This window comes from Lytechinus pictus, chromosome 16 (assembly GCF_037042905.1).
Source record: "Lytechinus pictus isolate F3 Inbred chromosome 16, Lp3.0, whole genome shotgun sequence".
Lineage (NCBI taxonomy): Eukaryota > Metazoa > Echinodermata > Echinoidea > Temnopleuroida > Toxopneustidae > Lytechinus > Lytechinus pictus.
In genome coordinates, this window is record NC_087260.1 from 5,899,392 (window position 1) to 5,911,676 (window position 12,285).

The 12,285-nt window shown below is 38.0% G+C and overlaps 1 protein-coding gene across 5 annotated transcripts in view; it reads right to left on the minus strand.

The window, feature by feature from the left end:
* Positions 1–174: 174 nt before the first annotated feature.
* Positions 175–12,285, minus strand: part of LOC129279325 (replication factor C subunit 4-like) — a 38,143-nt gene continuing 26,032 nt past the window's right edge. For 2 of the 5 annotated variants that reach the window (XM_064110898.1, XM_064110897.1), the window contains exons 8-11: positions 9,815–9,935; positions 8,987–9,112; positions 6,981–7,106; positions 175–3,849 (exon numbers count right to left, since the gene is read on the minus strand). In XM_064110898.1, the coding sequence (XP_063966968.1) occupies positions 3,679–3,849; positions 6,981–7,106; positions 8,987–9,112; positions 9,815–9,935 (544 nt within the window). In that variant the 3' untranslated portion in view covers positions 175–3,678. The remainder of the gene's footprint in view (positions 3,850–6,980; positions 7,107–8,986; positions 9,113–9,814; positions 9,936–12,285) is intronic. The other 3 variants (XR_010295992.1, XR_010295993.1, XR_010295994.1) reach the window with 3 other exon arrangements.

A 12,285-nucleotide genomic window follows, 5' to 3' on the forward strand; every position in this document is an offset into this window, starting at 1 on the left:
AGTTTTTTGCAGATACCATATTCTTCTCTTCCCATCTTTACCGTACCCTCTTATAATTTCTTTATCTGCCTCTCTCTCTCTCTAATCCCTCCCCCCTCTCTCTCTGTCCTATTTTGCATATCACTACATATCAAACTAAAATTTAATACTATTGGAAGGACGAAAGGTACAAGATTTAGTTAGTTCTTTTCATACAAAGCTATACAAGTGTATTGTATTTTCAAATACATGTAGTATACAAACAAGAACAATGTGACTCCAAAGTGGGACAGCTACAAAACATAAATATTTGAAATTTCACAGAGAAGTGGCTTTAGAAGAAGTTCTATAAGCTAGACTCTAGACGTCTGTACTAATATTGATATGTTAGATATGATAGTCGATAATAATTCACATTGATGAACCTTTACTAATGCTAAAGACAGGCTTTAAAGAAGAACTCTCTGACATCAACCCAATACTCCCAGGGGGGGGGGGGGGCACTACAATAATGGAGCCCCATCAACATTTTTCGTGATAAATTTGCCATATAAATTTTTTAACCATGCTACTCTCTTTGTACCTTGAATTCTTGCGCATCGTCTTTTGAGACCAAATGTCCAGGTATACATTTATGAAATTTGAAATTACATAACATAATGAAGAGCATGTCAGACCCCTACCTTAAGTACTGAAAAACATGATTTCATGTACAGAGTATATTACAAAATGTGCTTTTAGCTGAATTCATATAAAATGGGTGATAATTTTTTACTTTTATTGACAAGTCATTTAATTCGATTAATGTTGATGGCTGAAATAATGTCGCCGACAAATTTTGTAGAAAAAACAATGAAAATAATAAAAGAAATTCACAAATATAAAAAAAAATACATAAGAAATTGATTTTGTATCAATTTTTTTTCATTTAGTGGTTGGGAATGCCATTAAGAATATTAACACCAATACCTTGCATTCTGGGAGCTTTATAGTGAATGATAGCAAAAAGTATGATTTCATGAATGAACATAATCAATTCATATAAAATAACATGGGAAAATTTTGTGAAATTTACATATGCAATCATGTAGATTATGTCATTCTCTACCATCGTGCAAACTTTCATCGCGACTGCGCAATTCAAGATCTTAAAAGGGAGCCATATGCCCCCCTCCCCCTGAATGAAAATAATAAAATACCCCGGGAGTACTAGGGCTTTAGGATATGTTAACCCCATCAAAGTTGATTTGAGTAAAAGAAAAATCAAATTCTACTAACGCTGAAAATTTCATCATAATGAGAGGTAAAATAAGAAAGTTTTAACGTTCAGAAGTATTAATTTCACAAAACAGTTATATGCAAATGGAGGAACCAATGTCTTCATCCCTCACTCATTCTTTTGCATTTTATTATATGAAATATCTTAATTTTTTCCTCATTATAATGTAAAAAGGGATTGATTCCTCCTTGAAAATGGGGAATTTGGCATTGTTGCAACCTATTGCAATTCATGGACATTGCTTCCTTTTGTCAAATCTGCCAAAAAAAGAAACATTCTATAGTTTATGTAATAAAATACATAAGAAATAGTGAGTGACATTATTGACTCTCTAACTTGCATATCACTGTGATGTGCATACAACTGTTTTGTGACAAATAGGTGAAACTTTGAAATTAAGTTATGTTATGTTATACCGAGGTTTTTTACCTGACTGCTAAGAAATCACGAATGCCTGTGAGCAAGCAGCCAGGGGACCAACGGCTTAAGGTCCTCTACGAGGGACCTGGTAATGAGGATAAATGCCTTACCAAAGGGCACTAGCGCACCACTTGGGAATCGAACCCGGGTCACCGGAATCATTATGCTATAACTTTCTTATTTTATATCCAAAGTCAGTGGAATTTCAATTCTTTTTTTTTTTTTGGGGGGGGATGGATTTGTCCTCTTAAGAACACATGACCGAAAGTGTGAATTACCATTGGGTCGACACCCACACTTTCAACTTCAATCTAGTCTCATCCCACATGGTCTACTTGAAGTTTGTATCCAACAAGTTTGTCTACAAACCATCTTGTTTAATATTGTCATCTTGTTTAATATTGTTATCTTGTTCAATATTGTCATCTTTCCCATTCATTATTTTGCATTTCCAGTGCGGTTTTACACACCCTGTCCCTTAGATTAACACCAGTCTATGTGATAAAATGAATTGTTCATGAGCCAAATTTTCATTTGACATATTCCGAAATACATAGACAAAGTTGAATTTAGACTGTATGGGCATTATACTGAATGATGGTTAGACCATCACCAAGTGACAGTTGAAAAAAATAGTAATGACACTAACTTGATGATAGACCAGAGCCCCATTGCATAAAAGTTACTATTATAGTAATTTTGCCATCCAATAGTAACTATTATATGACACCTAGATAGATCCTTGTGATTTGATTGGTTGTTTGATATCGTTCATTCAGCCCATTTAGCAATGACGTCATCAACCGTGCAATTTTGGATCCATTCATCGTGCAATTTTGGATCCATACGATTTTGTCCATTGCACGCGTGCACCGAGACTGCAGCTTATGCAGGCACCAACAGTGCGCATGTTGTAATGACGTAACAATCAACAGACCGAACTCGCACTGCATGACATGTTTTGCATCGAAATTGATAAATTTCATATGAGAAAAAAAAAAATCAATTTTTAGGTGTCATATAAACCAAATAATGAATTTTTTCATTCGTGCAATGGACAGAATACTTCATTCGGTGAAATATGAAATAATGATCCATTCAACTCGGCTACGCCTCGTTGAATGGATCATTTCATCTTTCACCTCATGAAGTATTCTGTCCATTGCACTCATAAACATTCATTATTTGTATACCATTGTAACACTGATCAGCAGCCAATCAGAATCAAGGATTCCATGCAAGTTACAATTGGATGGCAAAGTTACCATAATAATAGTAACTGCTATGCAATGGGCCCAAGGTGAGTTAAGTAAACAATATGATTACAAACATACAAACAAATTTATAATAATTTTTTTTTCAATATTTGTTTCTGTCCTATTCGTTCTATTAGTTTTCAACTAAAATAAATTTTCTGCTCCTTCAAGGAATTGTTATTGGTTCAAAGTGTCAAAGCACTTTACAGGCATACTACAATGTTCATTCGATTTTGCAATTGGCTTGTCAGCAAACAATGTATGAAGTTTCTCCACTCCCTGGGGAGTAACAAGCAATGTGACTATGACATCGGAACTATAGAAACATGACCATATGAACATATTCAAGGTATTTTATGATTCTGCAGAGCTCTATCAATCATAGGTCATCCAAGGTCATCCTAGGTCAAGGGTCAGAGTCTTGGATACCCAATTGATTCGCCTCAATGCTCCTTTCACTGGCCTTGTGATATTTTTGTGCCCTTTTCATTTTTTTTTTCCATTTGTGCAGTAATACAAAAATATGCCATTCTGAAAAGCCCCTTGCCCAAGAAATATCAAACTTTAGGCCTGATTCTCGAATACTTGACGGTACATGTCCTCTCCGCTGAATTTCAGTTTGCACAAGCTAGATAACATCTGTTATCGGTCACATGATGTACAACCACCTCACATAGATGATGCACATCACACGTAAACAATGTCCTGAAAGTGGCTGTGTTCACATACAGCTTGGTTTACGTCCTAGTTCTGCACAGTGCAGAATTGATCCATGGTCAGTGTGAACAGATCCATGATTTGCAGGCCTTCGTCTGCTCCATCGCACAGTCGTTTGTCGATGACAGCAAGCCGCTCAGCGATGGCCGACTTCTGTTTATTGGTGAGCTCTCCTCTTTCCACTATGACGTCAAAAACCTGGCCACAAAAGAAGCAAGGACATTTATGAGGGGAAGGAAAAGGCACTTAACCTCAAAGGCACTGATAATACATATCTTTTTTAATCCTGTATAATTTTCTTGTAATACAAGGCTTGAATTAATCAAAGCCATAGAAGGCCAGTGCTGAGGATGCTCTGTTAATTGGCGTCACTGCCCCTCTTACTGACCTTTTGAAATATATAGCACCCTATTTTTCTCAACTGAGCTGTCATTAAGGTGTGTTCGACGTTGATTTTCAAATTTAAACAGCAACACGAATCATGATTCAATACGCAATTACAAAACACAGAACACAAACATGATCAGCGGCGCACTGTTCAGTGTCGAAAATTTGAAGCTGGTTATACATCCTTTATATTGTCTTTAAATGCAACGAAAGCACGTTTAAAGATGTTTCGGAGCTCAATCGTGTTCAGTGTTGCTGTAGGTCGTAAAATCTACGCTGATTTTCCCCGAGATCAAGATCTGAAAGACATCTACTTTTTTTACCAGGAATGGGGAACACTGAACACACCCTTTGTTCATCGTTATATCTGTGTTTTGTAATTGTGTTTTGAATTGAGATTTATGTTGCTGTCTAAATTTCAAAAATCGACATTGAACACACCCATAGAATTAATAGTAATAATTATCTGGATTTTTCATACTGCGCTCAAGACATACATTGTATGTATCTAAGCGCTTATGCTTTATTACCTGGTCATCGGATTCAGTAATGCATTCCCTTATAACCAGTGGCGTACCTAGGATTTTCCACAGGGGGGGGCAAAATCGGCCGCCCAAAAAATGTACAAGCAAAAAAAAAAAAAAAAAAAAAAAAAAAAAAAAAAAAAAAAAAAAAAAAAGGTCTTCAATAAAAAATGAAGGTTATTGTACCAGAAAAAAAATTGACAAGCTCGTCAGGGGGGCATAAAAGGTCTTTCAAGCTCGTCAGGGGGGGCAGTGCTATGTATTTTGTATGGGTTGTGGCTCGTCAGGGGGGGCAGAGTGCCCCCCCCCCCATAGGTACGCTAGTGCTTATAACAATGTATGCGATCCTCCACTCCCTGGGGAGTATTCCAGCGAATCACGAATGAGACGCACACAGTACTGGACAAGCTACTATGACTTTCACATCCTACCGGGCACTAGTGCCATTTAACACCTGGGTGGAGAGTGGCAGAGTGTGGATTGACACCTTACCAGAGGACGGTATACCATGGTGGGATTTGAACACACGACCCTCAGATTACAAGGCGAGAGTCAGAACCACTACACCATGGCTCTTCCAAATGTGTCCTATGGAAAAACGTTACCTTAAATCCCATCTATTATTATTATTTAAGGTCCACCCCAGAAAAATGTTGATTTGAATAAATATAACAAAATTAAACTAGCATTACACTGAAAAATTCATCAAAATCGGATGTAAAATAAGAAAGTTATGATATTTTAAAGTTTCGCTTATTTTTCACAAAACAGTGATATGCACATTTCAGTGGCATGCAAATAAGACAGTCTGACTGATGATGTCTCTCACTCACTATTTCTTTTATTTTCTATTGTTTGAATTATGAAATATTTTATTTTTTACAGATTTGACAATAAGGACCAACTTGACTGAACTATATAATATTAAACAATGCTAATTCCACATGCTCGGGGAGGAATTAATCGTTGTTTCACTTAACAATGAGGAGAAAATTAGAATATTTCACATTTCACATAATAAAATACAAAAGAAATAGTGAGTGGATGACGTCATCAGTCTCCTCATTTGCAAACCGATCAGGATGTGCCTATAACTGTTTTGTGAAATTAAGCGAAACTTTAAATTGTCATAACTTTCTTATTTTACATCCGATTTTGATAAATTTTTCAGTGTTATGCTTGTTGGATTTTTCTCTTTTTATTCAAATTAATTTTTTGTTGGGACAGACGTGTCCTTTAAAACCTGGCCTTGCCCTAAAAACATTGCTGCTGGATTTCAAGCTTTTTCAGCAGGCGCATTAAATTTTGCATTTGACCACGAGTCAGACATCTCCAAGGATGCTGAAGACATAAAGCTTTGAGGGAAATATTTTACTCTAAACCACCAGCTGATCAAAAATTAACACTACAGCGAGTAATGTTAATGCTGATAAAGAAAATGGTGATGATGATGATGATATTGGCGGTGATGATGATAATGGCGGTGGTGATGATGGTGATGGTGGTGATGATGATGATAATGGTGGTGATGATAACGGTGATGATGATGATAGCGGTGGTGGTGATGATAATAATGATGGTGTTGATGGTGATGATGGTAATAATGGTGATTATAATAATAGTAATGCCTAAATCTGCTACAATGGAGAAACTTTAACTTTGTATTGAATGGGCATTTCGTGGGGGGCCCCGTGTTATTTTCCCCTGATGACTATGACAGTCAGAGACTATTTGTGGGGGATGTCGTGGTCTAGTGGTTAAGACTCCAGTCTTTCAATCTGAGGGACGTGGGTTTGATTCCCGACCACTGCATATTTTCCTTCAGCAAGAAATTTACCCACATTGTGCTGCACTCAACCCAGGTGAGGTGAATGGGTACCGGCAGGAAGTATTTCCTTGAAAAGCTGTGAGCAACGGAATCAGTAGACTGACTTAGCTGGGGTAATAAAGGAGGGCCTTGAGTACCGAACAAGGTGGATACGTGTGCTACACAAATCCTATATTTACCGTATTTACACGCTGAATCGGCTTTTTTGCTGCGTGTAAACGCGATTAACTTGCATCGGCTCTCGGTGCAGTATCGGCAATTTTGCACCACCAAAGTAGTAGGTTCAGAACCGCGAGCCAATGCAGAATCGGCTTTTTTTCTACGTGTAAACAGAAAGCCGATTCTGCATCGGCAATTGGCGTGCATTTCACTTACTTTACAATTATGACGTACTTGTCAGCGCGGATCCAGCGTTGTCTTTATTATGACGTATCTTGTTGGTGCGCGGATCATTTCAGGTTTTTGCCACGCGAGCTGTGACAGCGTGTAAATGCGGTGCAAGATAAACCAAAAGCCGATTCTGCATCGGCTTTAGGTTTTGAGCCAAAAGCCGATGCACGTGTAAACACAGTAATTATTACTTTATTTACCTGGTTGACAACCTGAGATGCTGAGTAGCCATCTTGGAGCAGCTGTTGGACATTCTCATCCAGCTTTTCATAGGAACCACCATAGCAGGCCTGAATGAGATTATCTATGATTCTATCTGGGATAACCTGGACATCAGAGGAATGCAAAGGATAAATGAAACTTAGGATCCATTGCAATTTCATGGGGGGGGGGGGTGGGGGGGCATATGAATCATATATCTCGCACATTAATTGCAAAGTACGCAATTGATTACTGATCTGTTTCATGCGACAAGTTGCTACAGTTAAACTTGATCATCAATTGTAAATTTACAACGTAAATTTTAAATTGATTGCATATAATTTCTCGTAGCATCCCCTCAGATTATTTTACCCATATTACATGTTTTCATTCAAAGTGATTAGCACATAATCACTTGCACTTGTCTCAACTTTTTAAGACTAAACATCAAGCAAAACCTAATTCAAACTTTACCTTCTTTCTCTACATCTTCCCAAAGGTCAGGTTCCAGAAGGTCTGGGAGAAATCACCTTTTTGCCATTTGATTGTTTGCCAGGGTAAACAAACGAATAGTTTGAGCAATCAAGAATCCTGGTTTATCACAGATCACACACAACAAACCTACCAACGGTCACACGTATGAGCAAGCTGACTTAGTAGAGTGTCCCAGTACTACGCCTACACCACGCACATCGACACATTCAGCTGAATGATACACAATCACCGGCACGTCTGCCACTGTTGTGTCTTGAGAGAGTTACAAAGTTTGGAATTCATTTTAGCATAAATTTTATTTGTTGTTATCTTGCTTTTAACGCGACCAACCGTTAATCATTCAGCTGTTTTGATGTGCATGTCATAGGCGGTGTACTGGGACACTCAACTGAGTCAGCTTGCACATTTTGTATGACCACTGGCAAGTCAAGGAAGTAGGTCAACTTTTTTTTTATTTCTGATAATCCAGGGGAGTGTTACCATAGTAACAGTGCCTCTCAGCCAATCAGAATCAAGGAAAGCTGTCAGATCTGAAAACTTGTCCGACAAAAATGTTGATGAAAGGCTCCCTTGGAATCTTAATTGTTCGAACTAGTCAATCGTTTACCCTGGCGAACAATCGAATGGCAAAAAGGGATATTCGTCCCTGGCCAACCATGGATACCATTGTACCGGCGAAAAATGTACAAGAAACTCAATGTCATCAAAGACTCAATATCAAGCACTGTCAGACAGAGATTACCTGATCAAGATATACATCCAAACTTTCATATAATTCTATAATTCAAACGGTGTGGCTGGTTTTTTTTGTGTCTGTTAACGATTCTTTGCAACCAAGCATTGCACATAGACTGAACAAAATATTGGTGTCCATGCAACAGGATTATAACATTTTGGGCCGATAAACTCAAGCACAAAAATTGAGAAATTCTGCTGGGCAATCTAATTTCAATTGTCCTACTTGATTGAGAATATCCTATGCAAGGATAATATCACATGAAACTTTAAGACAGTTTGGTTCTTTCACGTGATGATTGTCAAAGTCGTTGGCATTGTGAATTTCTCATGTATTTCTTTATTTCATCGGTCCATTGTTCTGGTGCTGATTGCATGAAAGGGTCTTTGCAAGAGCCGTCTTTTCGTGTCGCCCATTTAATATGTGAAACGCTTTTGAAATGGATTACCTGCAAACATATTTTATTCATCTGTTAAAGTAAACAAAATCTGTAATACAAAAATATATATCTCATGAAATTTTATAAAAATAGATTTAAAAGCTAACTAATGAATTTTACTTGTTTATCACCGAAAAACGGCCCGTAGATAGACCCTTTCATGCAATATCCCTCATAAAGCGCATCATAAAAGATGGCGACAGGAAAGACGGTCCTTGGAAAGACCCTTTCGTGCAATCCGCCCCTGGAAGAAATAGCACCACTGAGGGGCAGCACCGGTTGTCTGGTCTGTTTGACTCTGCCTTAATTGTAGATATATGTGTCCTATGACTCACCCCAGCAATCTCATAGATATCATCAACCAGGATGCCATCCTCTCGTTGAAGACGATGAGCGCTCTGAAGGAAGGTGATGGATTTCCTCATGTCTCCTTCCGATAATTTCAAAATGGCATCCAAAGCCTGCCAAGAGAAAGTAAAAAGTTAAATCAAACCATGGATTTCCAGCTCTTACAAGACAAAGTGGGGCCATTAAAAAAAATAATGAACCCCTTTTTTATGTTTTATCCCTGTTTTTCTCTATTGTTGCTTTTCGCTTCATTTGATCACATATCTTTGAAATCAAAATGGCGTCTAAAGCCTGCCAAGAGTAGGTGAAGACAAGTTGCATGTTTCATGAAACTAGGCACAACAAATTTGCTAAAGCTCCTAACAATCATAGTAATAGATAATAGTTACATTTACATAGCGCTTATTACATTTCCGTTTCTAACTCTCTTTAAAAAGACTGTACTTTTCTAAAATGAATTCATGCTGAGTTACATTGTAAACAATGTTAAATTCTCATTCTCTTTTCTTTAATTGTAAATGGTACTTATCATTACTCTTTTCTTTCTACCTGTTCCATCTACACTGTCTCTCCTCTCTTTCTGTTTCTCTCTCTCTAATTCATGTGTATACATATGTGGGTGTGTGTTTATTGTTACATATGTATTTTAAATGTATAATTTGTATCATAATGTTAACCTCAAATGTATAGTGTATGTTGGGACCCTGCTTACAAGCACTGCGCTTATTAAGGGTATCCCTCCATTTTTAAACAAGCAATCGACTGATGGCTATATGCAACAATGTCCATGTTCCCAAAGAATGTGAAATGTTTACCTCGTCACTGCATGTGATGTTCTCAGCTTCACAGATTTCCCTTAGTTTCTTCCCCTGGATGGGTTTACTGAGAGGCTTAAACCGAAACTTGGAGCAACGAGACGTCAGTGGCTCTATAATCCTGTTACGAACAGAAATCAAATGCTCTCAAGTTCAATTCGGTTTTATCAAAATATACTCATCAAAAAGTCAGAGGACTTACAATGTGAGTTCACAAACAAATGCATAAATTATAACAGATACAGGGAGGTACAAAAGACCAGAGAAGATACCACCTAACCTGAGATTTTGTGAAGATTGTAATTTGAATTTTGTCGGGGATGAGTTCCATATTATAATGAAATGTAACAAATATAAAGATTTGCGTAAAGATTTTTTTGAAAAGATAATTACCTTCAATATTAGGTTTACCGAAATGGGGTGCCAGGAAAAATTTATCTACATCATGAAATTGGAAACTGAAGCCTTGATTAAATTGTTTTGTTCTTTTGTCCAAAACATAATTGCTATTAGGGGTGATTTCTGAGTACTAAAAATATCAACCGGTAAACACTTTGAAGTAATATATTCACAATATTTTTACACAATGAGTTTACATGTAATGCCATTCTTCTCGTTCTTCCTTTCTTTCCCGCTCTCTCCATTTTCGAACTTCTTTCCTCTTTATTTCCCTTTCCTCTCTCACTTTCTTTATGTTTTCTTTATCTTTTCTTGGATATCAGTCTCTATATTCATTGTCAAAATATCTATCCGAATGATTCCTATGTTTATTGTGTATATTTGTAGATGATTTATAAGTTGTTTCTTTTTTTTTCTTTCTTTTCTTTTTGACGAAATACTATTTTGTCTTTGTTTATTTGCTTATATTCCTTGCATTGTATATTTGTCTTGTATCATTTTGTACTTCTTGTTATGAACAAAATATTGGCAATTGCCAGTGAAGTTCTAATAAATTCAATTCAATTCAATTCATGTAAAATAAATTTTTTAAATGCAGTACACATTATCATTCAAGTCAATGATTTGGAGCAGCCGTTTATGGAGGAAGAAGAGAAGGCAGAAATACAGCCAGAGAAGCTGGACCACGATGAGCCTGATGTAGATGATGAAGACAAGGACGAGTCTCCAGCTCTCCAGCAAATTGTTGAATTCTATGAGGCACGTCTGTACTTTTATAACCTCAGGCATGAGAAATATAGAAACACCAGGCTAAAGGAGGCGAAACTGGCAGAGATAGCGATTGTATTTTCATTGTTAATTGTGAAAGTCACATGAAAAGTTCTTGGAATTGTGAAAATACTTCATATTCATTTCCTCCGACATCTTCTAATGCGGTTTACGCTTGGTTGCAGTTGAGAAGATCAAGAGAAGGTTTAAGAACCTTCGGAGTGCCTATGGAAAGCTGAAGAACTGCGCCGGATCTGTGGGGAAGTCTGGCCAGGCGTCCTTCAAGTTGACCATACAACAGGAATGGAAGTTACGGAACTTAGCATTTCTAGATGAGGTGATTCAGCTGCGGACCAAGGGACAGGAGATGGGAAGGTTTAGGAACCTTCGGAGTGCCTAAGGAAAGCCAAAGAACCACACCAGACCTGCAGAGAAGTCAGGCCAGGCATCCACCCGGTTGACCATGCGACATGAATGGAAGTTAAGGAACATGGCATTTCTAAATGAGGTGATTCAGCCGCGGACCAAGGGACATGAGGTGGGAAGGGGAAGCATTGGCATTGAATTCATATGTGTGCAAAAATGACCCTCTTTTTAATTCGTCTTTGTCTTTATAATTACGGTCAGTTCCTGACAGCACATTTATAGAGAAACAGTTTTATCAATGTTCATCTCTTTCTTGTAAGATAATTTTGAGGGTTGCATTTATATTAACCTTTCCATGCCTACCCATACTTGTCACTATAGAATTCTTCATGCTCATGCTTCAGGTGACTGGTGAGGAGGAGGAAGAGGAGGACTATGGCAATGGCGATTTGGAGCTGCGGGAGGACTTTGTGGGACCCGTCAATGACGGTGGGCTACCTAGATGGACTGAGGATCAGAAGACGTGCAGTAGTGCAAAAAGCAAAGACTGCGCTTCGAGGAGGAACAACAGAAGGGCCTGAACCAGCACGAAGAGGAAGGGCGCAAATAGTACGCCCAATGTCAGGGAGGTTCTGACAGAAATGTTGCTGGTTCCAGAGCAGGGACCAGGATATGGGGAGAAAGGTAAGCAAGAACCTATTTTAAGATAACCAAAACAGGACTTTAAAAATATCACGTGTCATGATATTTCTTTACAAATTGTCATTGAAACAGGCCTTAGACTTTGCAATGTCGTACATCTTCTCCCCCACCCTATCCCCAGTTAGAGGAATCCGCAACGATCCGCAAATGGATGAGCGAGATGCGTGGGGCGGCTGGCTGCAGAAGGTGCGCAACTGCCCAAAGGAGAGGTTCCGTCAGTTGCAAGGAGAAACCCT